The sequence below is a fragment of the Hyaena hyaena genome, unplaced genomic scaffold (genome assembly GCF_003009895.1).
Source record: "Hyaena hyaena isolate Hyena2069 unplaced genomic scaffold, ASM300989v1 scaffold_839, whole genome shotgun sequence".
NCBI lineage: Eukaryota > Metazoa > Chordata > Mammalia > Carnivora > Hyaenidae > Hyaena > Hyaena hyaena.
The window spans coordinates 723,369-746,612 of record NW_024081463.1 but is presented as its reverse complement, the minus strand read 5'-3'; the positions used below and the strand labels follow the sequence as shown (position 1 = coordinate 746,612).

Here is a 23,244-nt window from a genome sequence, read left to right as displayed (position 1 = left end):
AGATCCATTCTAAGAGTTCAATAAATACTAGATTTCAAAGACTTAGTGTCAAACTCAAAAGAAGAATACTAAAATATCTCATGAAGAATTATTTTATGGTATTACATGTTATAATGATATTGGAGAATATTAAGTTAAATAATATACTAAAATTAATAAAATTTAATAGTTGGTTTCTCTCTCGCTCTTTTTTTTTTTTTTTTAATTTGGCATAGTGGGTGCAAGTCCACTTAGAATCCCATACGGGACCGTATCTGAAAACAGGTATGATTTTTTGTAGATATGGTTACTTAAGGATGTTGAGATGAAATTATCCTGGATGTAGACCGGGCCCTAAAATCAATAACTGGTGCATTTATAAAAGAAAGGAGAGGGAGATCTGGACACTGCGTCACAGACACGGAGACACACGGGCCAGGGGAAGACAGGGGCAGAGGCTAGAGTGACGCACCTACACACCAAGGACCGCCAAGGATGGCCAGGAGGCAAGAAGGGATTCTTTCCAGAGCCTTTGGAGGGAGCATGGCCCTGCTGGCCCCTGGATTTCAGACCTCTGGCCTCCAAAACCGTAAATAAGGAAAGTTTCTGTTACTTAACCCCCCTTGTTGGTGACAATTTGTTATGGCAGTCCTAGGAAACCAGTACATGTGGCTACTGGAAGATTACATGTGCCAAGTGACATGTGTGGCCCATACTACATTTCTACAGGACACTGCCTGCTGCACTCGAGTTTCAAAGGGATCTAACCCCCAAAACCCAAGTCTTTGCTACAGACCCTAAGAGCTTCCGCCCAGAACAGTCGTAGCATTTCCTACGTGGTTCTAAGGGGTTGAAGTTCTACCCCCCTGAGGTATCCGGAAATCCCTTGAACTTGGCTCGCTTGTTTCAGGACTTTTTCTGTTTTCTCTTTTGGTAGGATATGCAAAGTACTTCCTACACATGTACGTGCACCATGGGACGTTTGGAGACCTAAGTGCACAACAGTGTAGACCACGTGGGACTTCTTGCCCAGGTTGCTCAAGAGGACATACTAGAGAAAACACTCACTGCCATTATCCTTGACTGCCAGCAACGCACTCTCCACCACATGTTCCAAGCTGCTGCTACCATGCCCTCTGCTTGGCCTTCATATCTCTTTTCCAGATGTGCAGGCCTAGCCACCGTTCTTCCAGATAAGACGTTTTCCTTCAAAATACCTTTCCCACATGTCTCCTTAATTAAGCAAGACAGCTGCTAGCTACAGGAGGTCCCGAGGGGACTGGCCTCGCAGCTTTAACAAAGTACCATCTGAAGGACAACCTTTCAGGGAGCACGCTGCCAAGCCAATTACTGCAGCAGCTAGCAACCCAGGCACAGGGAGGGCAGATCTCCCCAGGGGACTTCATCTCCCCCCAGAGCACATCTCTGCAGACGTGGCAGAAGCGCAAGAGAAGAAAAAGCCACTGGATTGCTTCCACGGGCCCAGGATGTAGATGGTTTTGCCCCAGTGGAATCCCGGGTTAGACGGCAAGGGAGGGCCACAGCCTTCACTGTAATATGCAGAGGCCGGGATGGAGAAGAAGGAAGCTAAGCTGGATAAACAAGCAATCGTGACTCAGATGACCGATAGATAAGGGAGCAGGGGTGCTCACAGCTCATTCGGTGTCAATGAGTGAGATGGGCGTGCAGACGTTTGGGTGCCATCCAGGGGCACACGAGAAAGAGGGCCAAGCTGACTAGGAGGATTCAGTCATGCTTACAATACTGGGAAGTCCTATTTGCTGGAAAACTGACATCAGTGCAGGGATGTCAAGAACACACTGAAGGGAAATTTATGGAGTAAAACTGTGAATCCAACATTTAGTAAGCACCTAAAATGAGAAAAAGCACCTGTATACTTGTTCTTATCTTATCCTGTATGAGGAAGGTATTAATTATCCCCATTAGTCAGAAGAAAAAGCTGAGGCTCTAAGATGTTAAGAGATTTGTCAGAACTTTTTCAGTCTACCCTGCAGAAGCCCTCGCTGAGTACGTTCAGGCTGGTAACTGGTCCGGTGGTTGTGTGTGGCCCTGGCTCCACTTTACTCCAGGTAAAAGTAGAATGTTTAAAAGTCAACACCAAAACCATATGAGACACAATTTCGTACCCTCAAGGATGGCTATAGTCAAAAGAGCAGACTGGGGCACCCGGGTGGCTCAGTTGGTTAAGCATCCGGCTTCAGCTCAGGTCATGACCTCACGGTTCATGGGTTTGAGCCCCGCGCCGGGCTCTGTGCTGACAGCTAGCTCAGAGCCTGGAGCCTGTTTCAGATTCTGTATCTCCCTCTCTCTCTGACCCTCCCCTGCTCTCGCTGTCTCTCTCTCTCTGTCTCTCTCTCAGAAATAAATAAAACATTAAAAACATCTTTTTTAATAAAAAAAAAAAAAGAACAGATAATAATAATGGGGCACCTGAGTGGCTCAGTCAGTGAGCATCCGACTCTTGATTCTGACTCAGGTCATGATCCAAGCCCCAGATCAGACTCCACACTGGGCATGGAGCCTGTTTAAGATTCTACCTCTCTTTCTCTCCCTCTGCCCCTCTTCCTCTGTCCCTCTCCCTGCTCACACTGTCTCTCTAAAAATTAAAAAACAAAAGAGCAGATAATACAAAATGTCGACAAGGATGTAGAGAAATGGGAATCTTCCTTGTTGGAGGGGGTGCAAAATGGTAGCCACTATAGAAAGAGTTTGGCAGTTTCTTAAAAAGTTAAACATAAACCAATGGAATAGAATAGAGAGGCCAAAAATAAATGCTCACATAAATGATCAAATGATTTCTGCGAAGACCATTCAATGGAGAAAGGGTAGTTTTTTCAACAAGTGATGCTGGGAAAACTGGAGACTACCTTGGAAACGAATGAAGATGTTGGACTCTTACCTTAAATCTGGGTGGCTCAGTCAGTAAGCGTCTGACTCGATTTTGGCTCAGGTCATGATCTCATCATTCATGAGATCAAGCCCCAAGTTGGGCTCTGTGCTGGCAGTGAAAAGCCTGCTTGGGATTCTCTCTCTCCCTCTCGCTTCCCCTATCCCACTTGCTCACCAGTTCCCTCACTCAAAATAAATATTTTTAAAAAACAGAAAAATTGGACTTAATCAAAAGTAAAAACTTCTGGGGGCGCCTGGGTGGCTTAGTCGGTTAAGCGTCCGACTTTCGCTTGGGTCGTGATCTCGCGGTTCGTGGGTTCTAGCCCCGCGTCGGGCTCTGTGCTGACTGCCAGCTCAGAGCCTGGAGCCTGTTTCGGAGTCTGTGACTCCCTCTCTCTCTGACCCTCCCCCTGCTCATGCTGTCTCTCTCTCTCCTAGAAATAAATAAAACATTTAAAAAAAAAAAAAAAAAGTAAAAACTTCTGTGCATCAAAGAACACAGTTAATAGAGTGAAAAGGCAACCCACAGAATGAAACAAAATATTCGCCCAAATACTTGATAAGGGGTAATATCCAGCATATATAAAGAACTCCTACAACTCAACAACAAAAGAAGAAACAGCCCAAAAGGGCAAAAGACCTGAACAGACATTTCCCCAAAGACAAATGGCCAATAAGCCCATGAAAAGATACTCAACATCACTAGTCACCAGGGAAATCCAAATCAAAACTGGAATAAGATAGCCCCTCATACTCACTAGGATGGCTATTATCAAAAGCTGACCAGAACGTGTCGGTAAGAATGCAAAGAAACGGGAGCCCTTGTGTGTTGTCGGTAGAAAGGGAAATTGGTGCAGCCACTATGAAAAACAGTACGACAATTCCCCAAAATATTAAAAATAGAATTACCATATGACCTAGCAATTTTAAAGAATTGAAAGCAGGAACTTATAAGAAATATTTGTACACCCATGTTCACGAAAACATTCTTTATAGATGGTAAATTTTATGTGATGTACATTTTACCACAACTTTTAAAAAAGATATTTTTAAGTTAAACATAAATTTCCCACATGGCCCAGCAAACCTATTCCAAAGTATCTGCTGAAGAGAAATGAAAACATGTATCCACACAAAGATTTGCACACAGATGTCCACAACAACATTATTCATATTAATTAGCCACAAAGCAGAAAGAATCCAAATGTCCATCAACTGGTGAGTACACAAACAAAATATGGGATATCCATACAGTGGAATATTATTTGGCATTAAAAACAGAATGAGATGCCAATACACACACACACACACACACACCCCCCACATGAATGAAACTCAAAAACATTATGCTAAGTATATGAAGCCAGCCACATACCATATAATTCTATTTATATGAATGTCCATAAAAGGTAACTTTACAGATCTAGAAAGTTGATTAGTTTGGGGCACCTGCGTGGCTCAGTAGGTTAAGAGTCTGACTCTTGACTTCGGCTCAGGTCATGAGACTGAGCCCCATGTTGGGCTCTGCGCTGAGCAGGAAGCCTGTTTAAGATTCTCTCCTTCCCTCTGCCCCACCCTTGTTCCTGCACAGGAAGGAAGGAAGGAAGGAAGGAAGGAAGGAAGGAAGGAAGGAAGGAAGGAAGGAAGGAAAATATAGTCTGAGGCTGGAGTGCAAATGGGATTGTCTACAAATAGACACACATCTTTTTGGGGATATGGAAATCTAAAACTCAATTTCCTAAAAATCATTGAATTATACACTTAAAACCAGAGACTTTGGGGCATCTGATTATATCTCACTGACACTTTTTAAAAAGGCAAGAACTACTAATAGCCAATTATCACTTCAAATACAGGTCTTCTGCCGTGTTTCAACAAAATGTATCCCAAAATTGAAGCACATTTTCTACTCACAAATTAAAGAAGCTTAATAAGCTACATTTGGAATACACACACACACACACACACACACACACAGCAAATGGGAGCCTCCATCTCTGTCCTTCTCTGATCTAAAAAGGCAAAAGAAGTTCATTGTCTCTGGTGCCACACCTCTGCTGTCAGAATTTGTCAGCAGAAAGGAAACAGCAAATGATGGGCATAAGTCTTTAAGTAGGTTGTCCTGTTTTTAAAATGCATAGAGACTTTGAAACAATTAAAACTTGCTAATAATAAAGCCATATTGCTGGTGCTTCTTTTGGGTTACCCTCATTCAACACTCTGACTTGCTGACATCCAACTTTCCGGCGCATTCACAGCTTCATTCGAGCCTAACAGGATTCTAAATGGATTCTGTACAGTGAGTCGAGTTCCCCTCCTGGAACTGTGCTATAAACTATGTGGTGCAGCCTCCAGCTGGTAGAGGAAGGGAGACTGACACTTCTGGATCTGGAGACAAGGAAAGAGACTGAACGCAGGGATGGAGGACAGGTGAGAGGGCTAACATTTTCATGTGCCTCCATCACGAGCTGCCTGAACTGTCCTCTTAACGGTGTGCATGTGTGACTATGAAAAAAAAAAAAACCCTTCTGAATCCCGTTTGAAAACAACACCTGGAGTCTCCTGTAAGCAGTAGAGATACCAATAAATCCAGAGGTGAACTGCTTTGGAGGCAATCTGCATAATGCTCTTGTGATTTGAGCAGTGCTTCTCAAACTTTAATCTGCTCATGAATCACCCAGGAAATCTTGTTAAAATGCAGATTTAGAGTCAGTAAACCTAGGGTGGGCCCTAAGATGTTGCATTTCCAAAAAGGTCCCTGCATATCTAAAAAGGTCCCAGGTGAGGACCACCCTTAATAGTAGAAAAGACTTGAAAGGAGAAAGTGGTCTGATGGATGTATTAATACCTTCCTCTTTCCCTGGGGCTAACTTCAGCTTAACCCCAGGGAAACTGTAAATGGCTAGGTAATCCTTTCGGGGACAGAGGCTCTCTCTGCACTGTGAAAGTCCTTCCGGCTCACACAGTTGTACATGGAAGGCCAGCACACACCATAAAGCTAGGACTTAAAACTGGGATTTTAAAAATCGGGGTGCTTCCTTTAAAATTTTATTTTTAAGTAATCTCTACACCCAATGTGGTGCTCGAACTCACAACCCCGAGATCCAGAGTCCCATGCTCCATCAACGGGGTCAGCCAGGTGCCCCCCAAATCTGGGTACTTTTGGCACAAGTGAAAAGAAGACAGTGGGAGTGGGGGCTGAGAGACCTACAATTCAAAGTAAAAAACAGGAGTGGAAGGCTCCCCAGTGTGGTGGTCCAGGCAGAAATATCTCAAAAGACCTTAACGAAGAGTGCCATTTTGGTCTGGAAAGTCACAAGGACTCAAAGCAAATACTGAAGAGTGGTCAAGGACACACAAGGAGAATGGAAATCATGCCATGAGGAAATGACCCAGGTAGAAACACCGTATTCAAACTCTCCTCTTCCAAGCTCTCTTCCAAGTTCTCAAGATTACTCCAACATCAACAGAAAACCTCCATGACCTCACCATCTGGAAGAAGTCCTCTGCCTGGTCTGGAGCTCAGTCAGGAACTTCATGCCCTCTTTATGCTACATCATCAGGTCTGCCTGAATCAAAGGCTCACCCTCAGCCATGACCTCAAATGGTAGTAAATGACTCTAGTGCTACCAAATCGCCTAGGGAGGAGCCAGACTCTTCATCACATCTGAGTCATGTCTCCAGGTCCAACCCAAACACACATTACCCATGGAAGGGCCTCAAGAGGTCCTGAATGACACCAAGGCCAAGAATCTGGTGCCCCAGAACCCTAAAACCCAGACAATCACTGGAATCTTTTTTTGTTGGTTGGTTTGTTTATTGAGAGAGAGAGAGAGAGAGAGAGAGAGAGAGTGTGTGTGTAAGCAGGAGAGGGACAGAGAGAGAAAGAGAGGAAAAGAATCCCAAGCAGGCTCTATGCTGTCGGCGCGGAACCTGATCTCACCACCATGAGACCATGACATGAGCCATGATTAAAAGTCAGACACTTAACCGACTGAGCTACCCAGGCACCCCTGGAACCTCTTTTACTACACACAGAACCGATCTCAGACTTCATCGCTGAACGTGCCAAAGCAGACAACTCAGTCTTCAATACAGTGGAGAGACTTATCAAACTGCCTGGGTGACATGGAGCAGGCCAGACAACCAGCTGACAGACAGAATTTTTCATTCTTCAGCCTGCTGTTCTGGCATCAAGTCAGCTGGGGTGAGCAAAATAAACAGTGCCATATATAAACACTGCTTCCTCGGACAGCTCACATTCCCATGGTATCCGTCATTATCTGGACTGAGGACTCCCAAATCCACATAACCAGCCGAACCTGCAAAGCAGAACATCCAGCCTCCTTCCCGACTGCCCACACCTGGCATCTCTGCCCAGTAAGCTTTCCATTAGGCTTCCCCTCAACCCCAACACCCCTCTTCAACTAGCCTATTCCCTCCAGTGGTGATGCCTTTCCTTAGGGTCTCTGTATTCAGTGCCTTCACCCAAGGCCTTCCGATTCTTCTTTCCAAGTCGCTCCCAGATTTGCACCTTCTCCATTCTCATGGGCAGGGCCCTGGGTCAGGGTTTTAATAGCCAATTGGAAGAAACTGCTTTCGGGGCACCTGGGTGGCTCAGCCAGTTAAGCATCCAGCTTCATCCCAGGTCATGATCTCATGGTTCGTGAGAGAGAACGCTAAGCCGGGCTCTATGACGACAACTCGAAGCCTGCCTGGGATTCTCTCTCTGCCGCTCCCCCAACTGAGCACGCATATTCTCTCTCTCAAAATAAAAACTTACAAAAATAAATAAAATGCCATCTAACTGGGGCACCTGAGTAGTTCAGTCGGTTGAGTGTCCAAGACTTGATTTAGACTCAGGTCATGATCTCAAAATCGTGGGATGGAGTCAGGCATTGGGCTCCATGCTGAGTGTGTAGCCTGCTTAAGATTCTCTCTCCCTCTCCCTCTGCCCTTCCCTGCTCATGCTCTCTTAAAATAACATAACATGGCATAACATAAAACGCCATCTAACAACATCAAGCATTTCTGCCTGATACTTTCCAAGGCAATTTGTGCCTACATCATCTTATTTTCCCCTCCCAATAACCCCACAGGACAAGTAATTCAATGCTTACAGAGGGGGTGTGGCTGGCAAAGGAGCAGGGAGCCAAAACCAAAACCTAGAGCTTTTCGCTGGCACTCTAAAATATCTCGGGTCTCCTCCTTCTTAAAGTGCAAAGACTCACTTATATTTAATGAATTCAGTCCAAAATTTTCTACCTGAAATTCAAGACTTTCTATCAACTGATTTCTTCTTCACCCAAAGAGAGGATCCGATTTCCCACTATTTCTGTGTACCTGTTTTTCCTTTTCCTCCAGTTGGGCTGGTCTTTTTAAGATCAGTAGTTATTATTAGCTCTGCTTTTAACTGTAATAGCAGCTACTAGTTTTTTGAGCAATTAAAATATTCCAGATACTAAACCAAACTGCTAAGGGAATTGCCTCATTTTATTATCAAGACAATACTTGACTACGAAAAGACATACCTGACTGGACACATCCAGAAAAAGGACTCTTTTCCTCCACGCCAAACCTGCCTCTGATAGTCTTGCCCCACCTGGTAAATGGAACCACCATCCTTTCCAGTGCTCAGGCTAAAAACCTAGGCGTCAAGTTCATTTCTGTCTTTTCCTCACCGCCATCCTCCAACAAACCATGTTCTGCTGCCTATACATTCATAATATTGCCCCCAAACTATCTACTCCTACCCCCTCCACGTGCAAGACACCATCCCACTTATCACCTACCCTGCACCAACTTCAAATGGCCCTCTTTTCTTCCTCTTGCACACTTTCTTTTTCTCAAAGCAGCCAAGGGAGATGCTTTCAAATGGAAATCTTATCTGAATCTATCTGAAACAGCCCGGATGCCCATTAACAGGTAAATGAATAAACAAATTGGTTCATCCATACGGCAATTAATGCCTCTCTGCAATAAAAAGATGTTAACCACTGATGCATGCAACATGGATGAATCTCAAAAATACTACACTGAGGGAAAGAAGAACACTATGTCCTATGTGGCATATGAAATTCTAGAGCATCAAAACTAGTATATCATGGTACAAAGTAGATCAGTGGTTGCTTCTGAGGGCGAGGTACTTGAATGGCGAGGAGCAGAAGGGGATGTTCTAGGATGATTAAAATGTTCTGGTCTTGATACGCATTTGTTGAAACTATCAGAAATGGAAATCAGAAGCACCTGGGTGGCTCAGTCAGTTAAGCATCTGACTTGGGCTCAGGTCAAGATCTCGTGGTTTGTGAGTTCCAGTCCTGCTTCAGGTGAGCTCGAGCCCTGTTTCAGGTGAGCCTACTTCTCTCTCTCTGCCCCTTGCTCACTTGTGCCGGAAGGAAGGAAGGAAGGAAGGAAGGAAGGAAGGAAGGAAGGAAGGAAGGAAGGAAGGAAGGAAGGAAGGAAGGAAGGACTGAACGAAGGAAGGAAGGAAGGAAGGAAGAAGGGAGGGAGAGAGGGAGGGTGGAGCTATATCATTTTTTTTTTTAAAAAGAAATGGCAATCAGATCATTTCACTGTGAAAAATTATAAGCACTTGGCCATTGACCCCATCCACCTCTCCCACTTCATCTCCTACACTTGTCCCCTTGCCCCCATCTACCCATGAAGGTCACCTGGCCAACCTTGAGCATACCAAACCATTTCTCCCCACAGAGTCTATGCACTGCCCACCTGGCATCCTCACCCCCCAACACACACACACACACACACACACACACACACACAGAGACACTCCCCACCCCCAATGGCTGGCTTCTTGTTATCATTCAGGCCCCCGTCCTTGTCCCATCCACAGAGAGACCTTTATGGGCACATATCCGAAGGACTCCCCAGGCACTCTCATTTACTTCTCTGTTTTCATTCTCTGTGTGGCACTTACCACTTTCTGTTATTTTCTTGTTTACTGTCTGCTTCTGCTACCAGAAAGCAAGCTCTGCAAGAATAAAAACCCATCTGTCACTGTATCCCCAGCATCTAAATCAATGCCTGGCACAGTATATAACAGTTTGTTGAATGAATGGATAGAGTTGACAATATCACACTCTCCATATTCGGCTATGCAATCTGAGGCGTGTAAAGGGTAAGTAAGCTCCCCATGCTCACGCGGCGAGAAAGCAGCAGCATTTCAGCATTCAAACCCAGGCAGTCTTGCCTAGGTCCACGTTCCAAAACACTCTGATGTCCTGCTCCCTTCACTTTTGCGTCTCTGCTGTTTTATACCATTCCTCCACCGAGGCTGAGCCTCTCTCCTCACACTTCCAACTGCCCCCAGCGGCTGATGGTTTTTCTCTGCGCTGACTTCATGCTTGATTATTCACTTGAATTTTTCTCTCCCTCCCTATCTGTCTCCCCAGCAAGATGTGGGGCTCCTTGTGGCTTTCACTTCCTTTTCTCACTTGCCACCCACCAGGACAGAGCCTGGGCCCAGGCACCTAACAATACCCATGGACGGGTCCCCTTGGAGGTGGGGTGAGTCAGGTTATCCTGTGGGTATGTGCAAATCCTGGGTTACATGACTCACTTTGCTATTTCAAAGTATGCTGACCTTGACTTCCTTGGCATTCTGCCACCCAGTTTCAACACTGGCTTGCTAGAGCTGATGCAAATTAGAGCTGCCACCATCAGTCACTGTGATACTAGGTCTCATCCCTGTACTTCTGGAATCTCCTGCATACCACATAGGCCTCACGGAGGGCTGCACAGACCAAGAGCATGCAACGGATGGGGACTTTTTAGGAGGGTGTAGAACTAATGGAGGCATCCCCGTATGCCCTACCCTGATGTCACTGAAGGGGTTACTCAAAGCCTCCTCCTAAGGTTAGGTGATGTATCACTCCAAACGGATCACGAGAGATGTTATTCACACTTTATGCAAAATAAATGTATGTGCCTCCTGATTTAAAAAATAATAAACCTTGTGTCTGTGTTTCTGGCTACAAACATAAGAACAAATTAAAGAAAGCCTACTGTTGCCTTTAGTTTAAGTAGGCAGCAAAGCAACAAAAAATATAAACAGTAGTTAGAAAAAACGCCTTTGGGGGCACCTGAGTGGCTCAGTCAGTTAACCATCTAACATCGGTTCAGGTCATGATCTCAGTTTGGGGGATCAAGTCCCGCGTTGGGCTCTGTGCTGAGCACTTGGAGCTTGCTTTAGATTCTGTGTCTCCCTCTCTCTCTGCCCCTCCCCCTTCTCAAAAATAAATAAACATTAAAAAGAAAGAAAGAAAACATGCCTTTGTAGGTGATTTTTGTTTTCTAGTCCACTAACACAATGTAGACTTTTTGAATATATGATAGAATTAAAAACACTTCACTTCATAGGGTTTTTTTGTTTGTTTTTTGTTTTTTTGATATAGAGAAAGACAGGGCATGAGCAGGGGAGGGGCAGAGAGAGAGGGAGACACAGAATCTGAAGCAGCCTCCAGGCTCTGAGCTGTCAGCACAGAGCCAGATGCAGGGCTCAAACTCACAAACCGTGAGATTGTGACCTGAGCCAAAGTCAGAGGCTTAACCAACTGAGCCACCGAGGCGCCCCTCACTTCATAGGTTTTAATTCGCTGGTCTCACAATATAACATGCTTGTGAGAATTTACTTCCAATTTGCAGAAGAGGAAGCGGTGGTCAAAGAAGTTCACATCATTCTCGCAGAGAAGGATTAACAGAGAAGGATTAACTCACACCCACTGTGAAGGAGCTCATGCTCTCCTTGCTTGTCTCCGAAATCAGACCATCTGACAAGTACTGCAAGTCATCAGGTCTGCTGTGAGCTCACCGGGACCCACACTTAGCTACAGAGTCAGAAGATGCTGTTCCAGCCACAGCTCAGCAACCATACAGCTTTGGGCCAGTCACTAAACATCTGAGCTCAAGTGCCTTGTCCCTACACACAATCTCCCCTCCTCCAATCTCACAAAGCCTGTGAATATGAAATTCACTGGGAATAAGAAATTACCAAGGTATCTGACAAATATGTATTAAGTACCTGCTATGTGCAAGCCATAGTCAGTGGACCGGGAATACAAAGTGAACCAAAGTCCCAGCTTCATGAAACGTCTATTGTCACAAAGGAAACAATACTATTATATATCCAAGTGTTGAAAACTGCAGAAAAGGAAAGCAAAACAGGTAACCTTATAGAGTGATGGGGCGCTGCTATATTTGGCGGGGGGGGGGGGGGGGGGGGGGGGGGGGGGAGGGTCAGTCAGGAAGGCTTCTCTGAGAAGCTGGCATTTGAAAACAGACCAGAATGAGGTTTGACAACAAGCCATACCAATACCTGGAGAAGAAAGGTGTGCAATGCAGGGGGAATCAGCATGCATAATTAAATGCCAGATAGGAAAGCAATTCAATATTAGAAATATTCAATTCTATTTCAATCGTGATGAAAAGTGATGAATTGTCATAAGGAATTTAGATAGGAGCTACCTAAGCACAAATCTAAGGCAGCCCTTGGAAATAAATGTAAAATAAACAAACCCCCCATGTGCATGTGCACACAAGCAAAATATTAAAAAACCCTGTTGTGTTAAATACATCAGTTACAGAAAACATTACTTCATAAGTGGACAGTCCATATGATTCCATGAAATAAGAAGCTTACATGTTTCATACGAGTTTTCAAGGATGAGGTGCTATATCAAGTAATCGGTGTTCCTTACTACACTCCTGGAGAGAAGGCGGCCTTTAGTGGTCTTAGCACACACTTCCCATATGAAGGAAAATGATCTCTTTCCTGCAGTTCCATCCCCTTGGCCAATAACACAACAGAGGTGTCACTGCCTACTGGAGCTTTACGTGCTGGGTTCTGGCCAGCCTTCTAGAAGCCCTGCCACAGCTCCGGACATGCTTCTGCATGGCTTGCAGGATACAATGTATAACTCTAGACATCTTCCAGATCCAGGGATGGATGACAGCAAGACTGCCCCTGGATATTTACCAGTAAGGACTCACCACTACAGATTCCAGAGGAGAAGGAACGATGCAGGCTGGCCATTCCACCAGCTGTGACATCACAGGCCCCCTGCATTCTGCTCCTCCTCCACCCCAATGCTTATCTACAGCCTTCCTAGGTTTTTTTTTTTTTAAGTTTTATTTATTCATTTTGAGAGAGAGAGAGAAAGAGCATGCGTGCATGAGGGAGGGGGGCAAAGAGAGAAGAGAGAGAGAATCCCAAGCAGGCTCTGATGGCACTGTCAATACAGAGCTTAATGCAGGCCTGGATCCCATAAGCCGTGAGACTGACCTGAGCTGAAGTCAAGAGTCAATGCTTAACTGCCTGAGCCACCCAGGCGCCCCCTCCTTGGTTTCTTGTCTCCGTTTCTGCCCACAGGTGTTCTTCCCTATATTCCAAGAACTTTCACATAGGCTAAATTCTGGAATATCAAATTCCCATCTTTTCTTTCAGAGATTTAATTTAAATTCATTTTATGAAGTTGTGCATATCCAACGACTTCCATCCTGAAAATGGCTGACAATTTTTAAAATTATTTTTAGCTTAAAAACATGTGTCTTGGGGCACCTGGATGGCTCAGGTAAGTGTCCGACTCCTGATTTTGGCTCAGGTCATGATATCATGGTTTGGGGGTTTGAGCCTCACATCAGGCTCTGAGCTGATGGTGCAGAGCCTGCTTGGGATTCTCTCTCTGCCCCTCCTCCCCTCTCTCAAGATAAATAAGTAAACATAAATAATAATAATAATAAAAACATCTTTACAAACTACTCCCATATGCAACAACATGGATGCAGCCCCCAGACATCATGTGAGTGACAAAAGCCAGATGCAAAAGAATTCATACCACATGATTCCATTTATGTCAAGTTTAAGAAAAGCAAAAGTAATCTCTAGTAACAGAAGTCAGAATAAGGGTTACCAGAGGCGGGGAGGAGGTACCAGGGGGCCCTCAGAGGTGTTGGCAACACTCTCTGGCTTTATCTGGGCTGCAGCTGCATGGCTGTGTGCCTACTTACAAATTCATCAAGCTATATGCTCATGATATGAGCACTTTACTGTCTCATAATAAAAGTTAACAAAAAAAGGCTTTGCTCTGAATTGTACTGAAACACTGCTGCGCGTGCAGTCTTCTGTAGAGCTATTTGGGGACTTCTAGACGTCCAGGACAGTCAATTCCTTACCTCTCTGACACATCTGGCACCTTCCACAGCCTGAGTAGGTATCACTTTCATCTTCCTTCAACAAGGAATTGTAATAGGCCAGCACAGTGACCATTCTTGATTGTCAGCTTTAAAACAATCAAGGGCATGCCCTAGGCCAGTAATAAAGAACACTTATTTTGTTTGTTTTACGCCCTGCACAGTTTCATTGAACTAGAAAAGCCTTTGAACACACCTCTCAATAGGAGTAACAATAAATGTCAAACGAGAGCAATCGAGCAATCAAACGCCTGAAACAAAATCCTCTCTGTAGACCATTGAGATTCAGAACACCATCCCCTGCACCCCACGGGAAAGTCAAGGCAGGAAAGAGGATGCAAAATCCCGCGCTGGAAAGAAAATCGACCTGGGCCTGCTCTGCCCTGAGCAACCGCTGCTGCTTTAGGAAGTTGCTTAACCTCTTTGGGTCTCAGTGCTCCACTAGTAAAATGACCTTCCTTACCTTCCTCTTGCCCCAGGTAGAAGAATCAAATGACACGAGGCATAACACTTGGGCAAAACACTATCAACACAACTGCTGATGCCAATGGCAAGTTTCCAGAAATGAAATAAAATAGACGTAGGTGGGATGCCTATCTTCCAATAACTTTCACATATGCTAAACCATGTCAATTTCATAGTGCATTGATAAGGTGCCATCTCGACTCCCACTTCGCCAATAAGGAAACTAAAACACAAGGCACTTCAGGGGCGCCTGGGTGGCTCAGTCGGTTTGGGCGTCCGACTTTGGCTCAGGTCATGATCTCGCAGTCCATGGGTTCGAGCCCCACATCGGGCTCTGTGCTGACAGCTCAGAGCCTGGAGCCCGCTTCAGATTCTGTGTCTCCCTCTGCCCCTCCCCTGCTCGCTCTCTGTCGCTGTCTCTCAAAATAAAATAAAGACATGAAAAAAAAATTAAAAACAACAACACCACCACAAGGCACTTCAGTGGCTGCCCAATCGTGCCCAGCATGGAGGGTGAGGGAAGAGGATTCTCCGGAGTTTTCTCCTCGCAGACATCCACGCAGCCACGTAAAGTAGCAAGCGGGCCTACTACCACGTTGCCACAGGTGCCTTTGTGTTTGAATCCGATTAGCAGCAGGAACCCATTAGGAGTAAGAAACCACTGACAACTGTTCCTAAATAACTACCTTCCTCTCCCGGAGAGACAAACGAACTAAATCAGAGGTCACTGAGCCTTGGAAATCCAAGTTTTATTGGCCCTGCACAGAGGATCCAAATCTTTCATCTGAGAAGCAGATGTTCTGAGTGTCCCGAGGTGGTACCGCACATGAAGTTGTGTTTCACCCTGGACTTTCCCGACAATGGGTTAGACCTGTGGATGTACCTGACCGAAACAGAATTAAATCCCCCCCGCAATGTGGCCAAGTTTAAATCTGCTCAGCAGTTTAAAAGCAAACAAACAAACGAAAAGCAATACACCAGCGCTGCATCACAAAATGCTATTTGTAAGCACATGCTTCCTGAAACAAAACGTTCTCTTTTGCCCCATCAACCACTTTCTGAGTTACATAAAACTGCAAATTGCAATCTGAAGGCTTTGCAGGCTTGAATTTCCATCTTCCCTGAAAGTTTACGAGGAAACAATTAAATTTGGTCATCTTTCTCTAGAGCTTTTATATCACGTCTGCCAATTGAAATATTTTCCTATGTGTGTGCCTAGCTCCACGATACCGCATATTAAATAATCGTGTGCTATAATGTGGCCAAAGACTGATCTTTTAAAGACATTTTTATCTACAATTATGCTATCATAACTCTACTTATCCGATGAATCTCCAAAAGGATATTTCTAATTTGGTTCTTGTTTGCCAACTGTGAATTAACACAAAATATCACCTTAAAAAGGTGCCCAGGGAAAGAAACTTTTCAGGGAGATGGAAGACTTGTAACACTGAACTATAGTGATGGATACACAGCTATATAACTTTACTCCAAAGCATCTGGCTGCCCACTTACATCTCGTGAGTTTGGTGATCTATAAATTATAGTTCAATAAAGCCACTTAGAAATACGCCCCATGATTCACAGAGTGAGGTTTTTCAGGTTTCCAAATTAACCTTAAAAGCATTACTGTCTCCTATGCTGCAAATGTATTCACGCTGTTTGTTACGGGTCAACATAATTTTCCTCTAAAACGGAAGCTTCTCAGCTTTGGCACTACTGTCATTTGGGGCCAGATACTTGTAGCGCGGGTCTGTCCTGTGCAGAGCGGGATGCTTAGTAACATCCCGGGCCTCTGCTCACTAGTTAGTTACCAGTAGCACTTCCTCCCTCAAAGTAACAGTGACCAAAAACATCTCTAGGCATCGCCAAATATCCCCTGGGAGGGCAAAATAGCTCCTAGGTTAAGAGCCACTGCTCTAGAAGTTGCAGTTGAAAAAGAAATTTGCTCTCTGGTGGAGTGACTGACAGACACAAAAGCGTCGGGGGCTCTCCTCCAACTTCAGGGCTCGTTCTAGAGCCCCATCCACCAGCTCCTGGCCAACACAGGACAATTTTTCTCTGCCTCTGCCCTCTGCACAATCCACAGTCAGCGTTTCTTTTAGATTAAAACCATTATTTCTTAAAATGAAGCCTAATTTTATAGCCCGTGTCACCCTCCAAGGATGACAGTCAGCCCAGAAATTAAAGCAGTAACTGGGTTCTCCATAAACGCTTTGTGGCCACTAGCTCTGACAGACAACGCAGCCATTCCCTATTAGCCAGCATTAATCCGACACTTTCAGGTTCTAGAACTCTGAAGTAATCAAGGCTCAGAGAAAAACTAAATGGCTTATGGCCAGGATCACACATGAGGTAGTGCTGAGATTGGAAATTGTCTAAGTCCCACGTTCTTAACTGACGTCTGCGTTAAGTGTGTCCCCAGTCTGAGCTGTAGGAGGGGCTTACCAGGACCAGACACCCATCTGAATGCCTCAGACATATTAGCCCACTTTAAATCCTAAAGGATGCGAGGAGGTGGTATTATTATTCCTACTTTACAGACAAGGAAGTAGAGGCTTGTCCAAGGTCACACAGCTGGATACCCTGAAATCTGAACTCCAATTTGTCTGAGCTCACAAGCACAGGCTCTTGGCCACTATACTGCGTCCTCTCCTGTATAAGTGGCCTATTTCATTAGGAAGAGTCAGTGGGGTTTTTTTGTTTTTGTTTTTGTTTTTTTTAGTAGATAAATCATACTTAAACTTAAGATTTACATTTGGGCTACTCATACATTTACTTAAGTTTCTTTTATAACACTAAAAACTCAGTCCTGTGAACACCTGTGAGATACCTAGAAATGTCCTATGTAAAAGAATCCTCTCTACCCACTGTCAAGAAGCAGTAAGGCTAAAATTTCACTACTGCCATCCATAAGAGCTAATCGTTTCCTCTGTTTTCTCTTCCCTAATTCATTCATCCAATCAGGAACCACATCACTTAGAATCTATTTAGAGACAAACACATATCAAATAATCACACAATTAAATATTGTGATAAAAGCACTAGGAAGGAAAAGTACACACAAGGGGGTTCCAAACAACTTATAATGGGAAGGCTGGCCAAGGGGTAAAAGAAATGGAAGGAATGGGAGATTTGCAAGAAAAGTTGGGAGTTAATTTGAAAGTGAGTCCAGAAGGGCTTTCAGTCCCAGTAAACAGTGTGTACAAAGGCCCCGGGGTAGAAGGGAACCATGGGCGCAAGGCCAGTGGTCAGGCCCTGTGGGGGCTTTGTGGATCCCAGCAAACAGACATTAAAGGTCCCAAGAAGAGATATAAATAATGTGGTCAGATCTACGTTTTTAATGATCACACTCCTGTATCACACAGGAGCAAAGAGATTCTCTGAAGCAACCTTTGCCAGAACCCGGTTCAAAGAACTCTACCCTGGATCCTGCAAAACAAGTTTGTTTGTTTCTTCTTTTTTCTTCTCTCCAGGGTGTGGCATACCACCCGGGCTGTGAACTAGCTCCCTCCTCCTGTTCCGTTGGTGAAGTTTAAAGGCCAGATCTTTTATCAGGTCTGGGACCTGGTTTGCTTTTAACAGCCCCCAGTAAACTACTCGTGCCCTTCCAGGTCCCTCCTCCTTCTCTCACCTCTCTACTCCCTCCCACTTGCCAAGGGGCCTGTCAGTGACAAAAGGTAGAGAGGAATCCTTTTGGGGCTTTCTTACATGAGGATACAGACAAGCTGACAAAGAACCACAGATCTGCTCTCTCACGCTCCCCTCACACCCAACCAAACACAGTTTAGGAAAAAAAAAAAAAAGGTAAATCTGAAAGAATGTCACTCCCCAGGTTAAGATTCCTGGACTGCTGATTCCTGGGGCCACACACAATGCCCCCCAACCTGGTGGCCTCAGCCAATGCAGTGCTAGCTCCCGTTGGCCCAGCTCCAAGCTTTCACAAGCGCTTTCAGTTTCTCCTCTTCAAGAAGTTTCACCCCACCCTGCGCTGCCAAGAGTCCTTAGCACCCACTGACACTTCCTCCAGGAAGCCATTCCTACCCCACCCGTGCTCCAGCCCATGAACTGTCCTCCTCGGAGTTCCAACAAAAAAAACTAAGAAAGCGGGTTTTTTTTAACTTCATTGTGAATGGTTCGCTGCACACCTCCCCAGGCCTCCAACGCATGCATGCACGTGCAAGTGCACGCACACACACTCTCTCTGCAGCTCCAGAAGGACACATTCTGGGCACCGTAGCATCTAGCACAAAGCCTGACACCTAGCTGGGACCCCTCTAAATATTCATCGAATGAATGGGCAGATAAAAACAGACACTTCCAGAGTCTTGCAGGAGCAGAGAGAGGCCTCTGATGAGAAGCTTTCCCTTCCTAAAAGTTTGGTTGTGAATGAGAACATGAAACACTCAAATCACAAACTTTAGAAAAGGTGCTACATCTCACTCTCAGAAGTCTGAAAGGATCAAAAAGATCAATGCAGGGAACATAACCTATGCTCATGCTTTGGGGACCAAAACTTCTAGGAAGTTCTCAGGTATGAAGGGGAAAGCAGGCAGCAGGGAGAGAAGGTGTTCATGAAGGGAACACAGTAAAAAGCCAGGACAGAATCATTGAACTGACAATTACCACATGAACCCACACTGGCTGCAGAACGTCAAGTCCACCAAGTAACTGACCTTGTTTTCCATTCCGGGCACAGTTCTCCCTTCGTCCAAGGCCCTTTGTAACCACCTCCTGGCCCCTCTACCTTTCTTAGAAGCACACTCCCCTCTATCTTTTCTACAGTCCTTTCTAAAATACCAACCGTGTATTGACCTCAGAGGACAACAGTTTGCTTTCTTGACTGAATCCAAAAGTGATTCATAATAAATCGCCCAGGTTTGAATTAGGGCCTTGCTACTTGGAGTGTGGTCACTGGACCAGCATCACATCATCTGAAAGTCTGTTAGAATCGCAGAATCGCAACCCTACCCCAGATCTACTGATTCAGAATTCGCATTATAACCGCTCCCCAGGTGATTCCTATGCACCTCGAAGTTTGAGAAGCACTAGGCTACATCCTACATTCATTCAACGAATATTTATTAAACCAACCCGGGGTACACAGTAGGCATTCAACATACACATGAGGATGTGAGATGGTGTGGCAAAAGGGGCAAGCAGAGACATTCCACTGCGGTTGAGAAGCTCCAGTAAATACTAAGAACAGCACCGCAGCGCAGAGAGGTTCCAGCAGGATTAATAATCTTTACACCGAAATTCAGAAGTGGCCCCTGCAGCCTGGTTGTGGGAATCTGGAATCTGGGAACTTGACCCTGTTTGCAGTAGGCGGGAGATATACACGGGAGGTGTGTGTGTCTCTTCCCCGTCTCGGCCACAGGCCGCAGGAGCTGACAAGGCCAAGTCCCCGCCCCCCTCAGCTGTCACCCTGTCAAAACAAAGCCGCTGCTGACAGCGCAGGGCCAGCCTGCCCCGCGGCCTCGGGCAATCCTCCCACCCCGGGAGCACGGCGCCCACATCTGGATCTGCCGCTGAGGGGCAACGGGGTGCCGAGAGCTGGGATGGAGAGGGGATGGCAAGAAACGCAGTCCTCAAACTGAGCAGTCGTGCCCGCTGCTCTGGGCTGTCACCTTGCCAAATCCTGTTTACACCTCGAGCAGCTGGGACAGCGTTCTAACTAAACAAGTAATAATACAATAATGACGGGGCTGTCACGGCGCGCAGCAGCGCCTCCGCCCTCCGCCTAGGGCGCTGGGAGCTCCCGGACCCTCGCCTCGGGCTGTGCCCACATTACCATCCGGCGCGTTCCGCCCCTTCCATCTCCCAAAGCGCCGGAGTCCTGGAGCCTAATTCACTCTCACTCCTTCCACCCAGCTCCTCCCAATGGGGCACGGCGAGAGGACGGGAAAAGAGGGGGCTCTCATGCCCTCCAGTCGATGTTTCCCTGGCCCTGGGGCGCTCGCCACTTAGTAAGCGCTGCTCCGCTCTCTGGAAGGTGCCTCCGGCGGGCTCCTACAGAGCAACAAAGCCCCAGGGCAGCCCAGGAGCGCAGACGCAGAGGCAACTCCTTCCAAGGGGGAAGAATGAAAGGCTACGGGTCTCGGCGATCCCCTCCGTCCAAGCCAACAGGACTCTTGTCCGAGAAGAAGCTAATTGGGCGCGGGCGACAGCAGCACTTCCGCGGTGCAGCGGCCCCAGGCGGGAGGCGGGAGACGGGGGCGAGAGGGGGAGGGGGCGAGGGTCCCGCGGGCTGGGCCCCAGCCCCCATTCGGCGGCCCGGGAGCGGCGAGAGAGTTTACCTTGCAGGCGGAGTACACTCCGAGTTTCTCCAGTTTCTTGGCCCGCGGAGCCGAGCGCAGTTGCGCCTTCTTCACGGCGATACGGGCCGAGCCGCCGCCTCCCGGTCCTTCGGCCGTGCCCGCCGCCGCCACTGCCGTCGCCGGTCCGCAGGCGCCCGAGCCCCCGGCGGCGGCGGCGCACGGGGAGCCCTGCGGCGGCGCGGGCGGCGGCGCGGGGGGCTGCAGGGGCAGCGCCCCGAGCCCGGCCCCTGCCCCGGCTCCTGCCCCGCCGCCGCCCGGCCCGGCCCCGCCAGCCTCGGACATGCCGCCCCGGAGCACGGCAGGAGGCGCCGAGTGTCAGGCGCCGCCGCCGCCGCCGCCGCCAGGGTCTCCCTCTCGGGCTCTGGTCGCCGGGAGAGCGAGACCCTCCCCCCACGCCCTCCCGCCCCTCCGCCCACCCCCCTCCCCGCCCCCGCCCTCCCCCGCGCGCGCCGCTCGCCGGGCTTGCTCCGGCCGCGGCCCGCGCGCTGATGGTGGCGGCGGCGGCGGCGGCGGCAGCTGCTCCCCCAGGAGGGAGGGGACTAGCGGCTCCGCCGCCGCCGCCGCCGCCGCCGCCGCACACGCCCTCCCCCGGTTCTCCTCCCCGGGGCTCCGCTCCGCGCGCCGGCCGCGGACATGTTCCTGGGGCTGCGGACTGAGGGTGCGTGCCGACGGGTGCCAACCTCTCGGTGCCTGTCGGGCCCCGGCCGCCCCCCGCGGCCTCTTCCCCGCTGCCCGCGGGGTTTGCGCCCCCCGCCCCCGGCTCCTCGGCACCCAGCGCTCGCCCGCCAGGGGGCGAGGCCAAGCTCGGGGTGAGGATGAGGGAGAGGGTGGGGGTAGGGGGCTGGAGCCCAGGCACCTGCTGGCCGCCTCCGTCTCGGCAGCACCCCTCGACCCCCCGCCCCGGCCGACCCCCTCTCTCCCCATCGAGGCAGAGCCTCAGGGTCATTTGTTTTTCCAATCTCTTCCACACTCTCGGAACGGAGGCAACTTCCTCCACCCTAGCGGGAGCCAGAGGGGAAAAAAAAATATTTTTGAAAAGAACCCGTCCAAGCTAATCCTTTTCTTTGTTACTAATTCGCCAAAATAAAGGCGTAATGTTTTCTTTTTCTCTTCTTAAATAGTTTTCTGTCAACTTTTTTTTACATTAAGAACGCTTTCTTCCTACCGCAATCCCTGGATCCCATCTGTCAGAGGAAAAAAAAAATCAGTATTTTCTGCAATTTTTGTTTAAAAAGCGCTGGTTGTTAAAAAGAACGGTTGTCTAAAAGCACTATCAAAATGAAAACTATTCGCAGTGGGAAAAGTTTGAGTACAAAAAGTTTGTTAATAGGGCTCAACTCTGCATCGATGGGATTATAACCTCCTTATTTTCTTTGTATAATGTTTCATAGTTTTCAAAATTGGTGTCACTAGCATTCATACTAGCCATGAAAAAAATTTAAGTGGCATCCCAAAGAATGACTGTTGATTTTGGCCTTACACTTAAAAGCAATAATTAAAAAAAACTCGACTCAGCGTTTTCAACTATTGTTGAAAACTCTCGTTTTCATTGCCGATGACAATGAGGGTGGTGTGCACATTCCGGTTTTTCATTTGAAAGTTGTGCACCCTCAATCGGCCTTTCTGAAACAGTTTTGAAAACCCAACGCTGTTTTCTCAGGACCCTTCACAAGTGCGGTGCTTTCGTAATATGAGTCATAATTTTTATGTAATATGGGTCATAATGTGCGTATTATTAAATTCTTTGCATACCATGTAGCTCACAGCCAGAGATGCCTTAAGGAATGTGCTTTTCTCTGGAAACATTCCCCTTGCCATCCCGTTTTTTCCCAGTTAATTTTCTCTATTCTTTTCCCTGATTATCTGTGTTCTTTTGACTTTTAAAGGGACGTGTTAAAGTGGAAAATAAAAAGTTTGTATATCTAAACAGCGGCATTCGACAACACAAAAGGAAATAGCCTCTTCCAACTTGAGTGCAGCCTTAGGGGGAATATGGCAGACTCCAGCCAGGTTCCATCAGGACAGTCCCTTGCATGCTCGGTGTGCTTCTTTTTACCTCTCTTCTCCCTCCTTGCTCTACTGAAGTTTCACCGATTAGTTGCCGTTCTCACCACAGCAGGACAGGAATCTTAAAGGCTGCGAACCTCTGATGGAAGTTTAATATCACGATGTTGGCAGATATGGATGGAGCTTTGGGTTCCGCTTGTAAGCGCCTGTCAAACTTCTGGGATGCTCCACTTGCATTTTCCCGGACAAAGATTTCCCTCAAATATTTTTTTAAAGTTATAAATATTAAACTCTAGTTAATGATGCTCATGCTGAAAGTTTAGGGGTGCAGTGTCATGATATCTGCAGCTTGAGT

General features: G+C 47.0%; 1 protein-coding gene across 4 annotated transcripts in view; it reads right to left on the bottom strand.

Annotated features, from left to right (window-relative positions):
- The window catches only part of KAT2B (lysine acetyltransferase 2B), a 104,786-nt gene extending 83,527 nt beyond the window's left edge, over positions 1–21,259 (bottom strand). For 2 of the 4 annotated variants that reach the window (XM_039219703.1, XM_039219704.1), the window contains exon 1: positions 20,862–21,259. In XM_039219703.1, coding sequence (XP_039075634.1) covers positions 20,862–21,164 — 303 coding nt within the window. In that variant the 5' untranslated portion in view covers positions 21,165–21,259. Of the gene's footprint in view, positions 1–12,547; positions 12,572–20,861 lie in introns of those variants that run through there. The other 2 variants (XM_039219706.1, XM_039219705.1) reach the window with 2 other exon arrangements.
- Between the last annotated feature and the right edge of the window lie 1,985 nt (positions 21,260–23,244).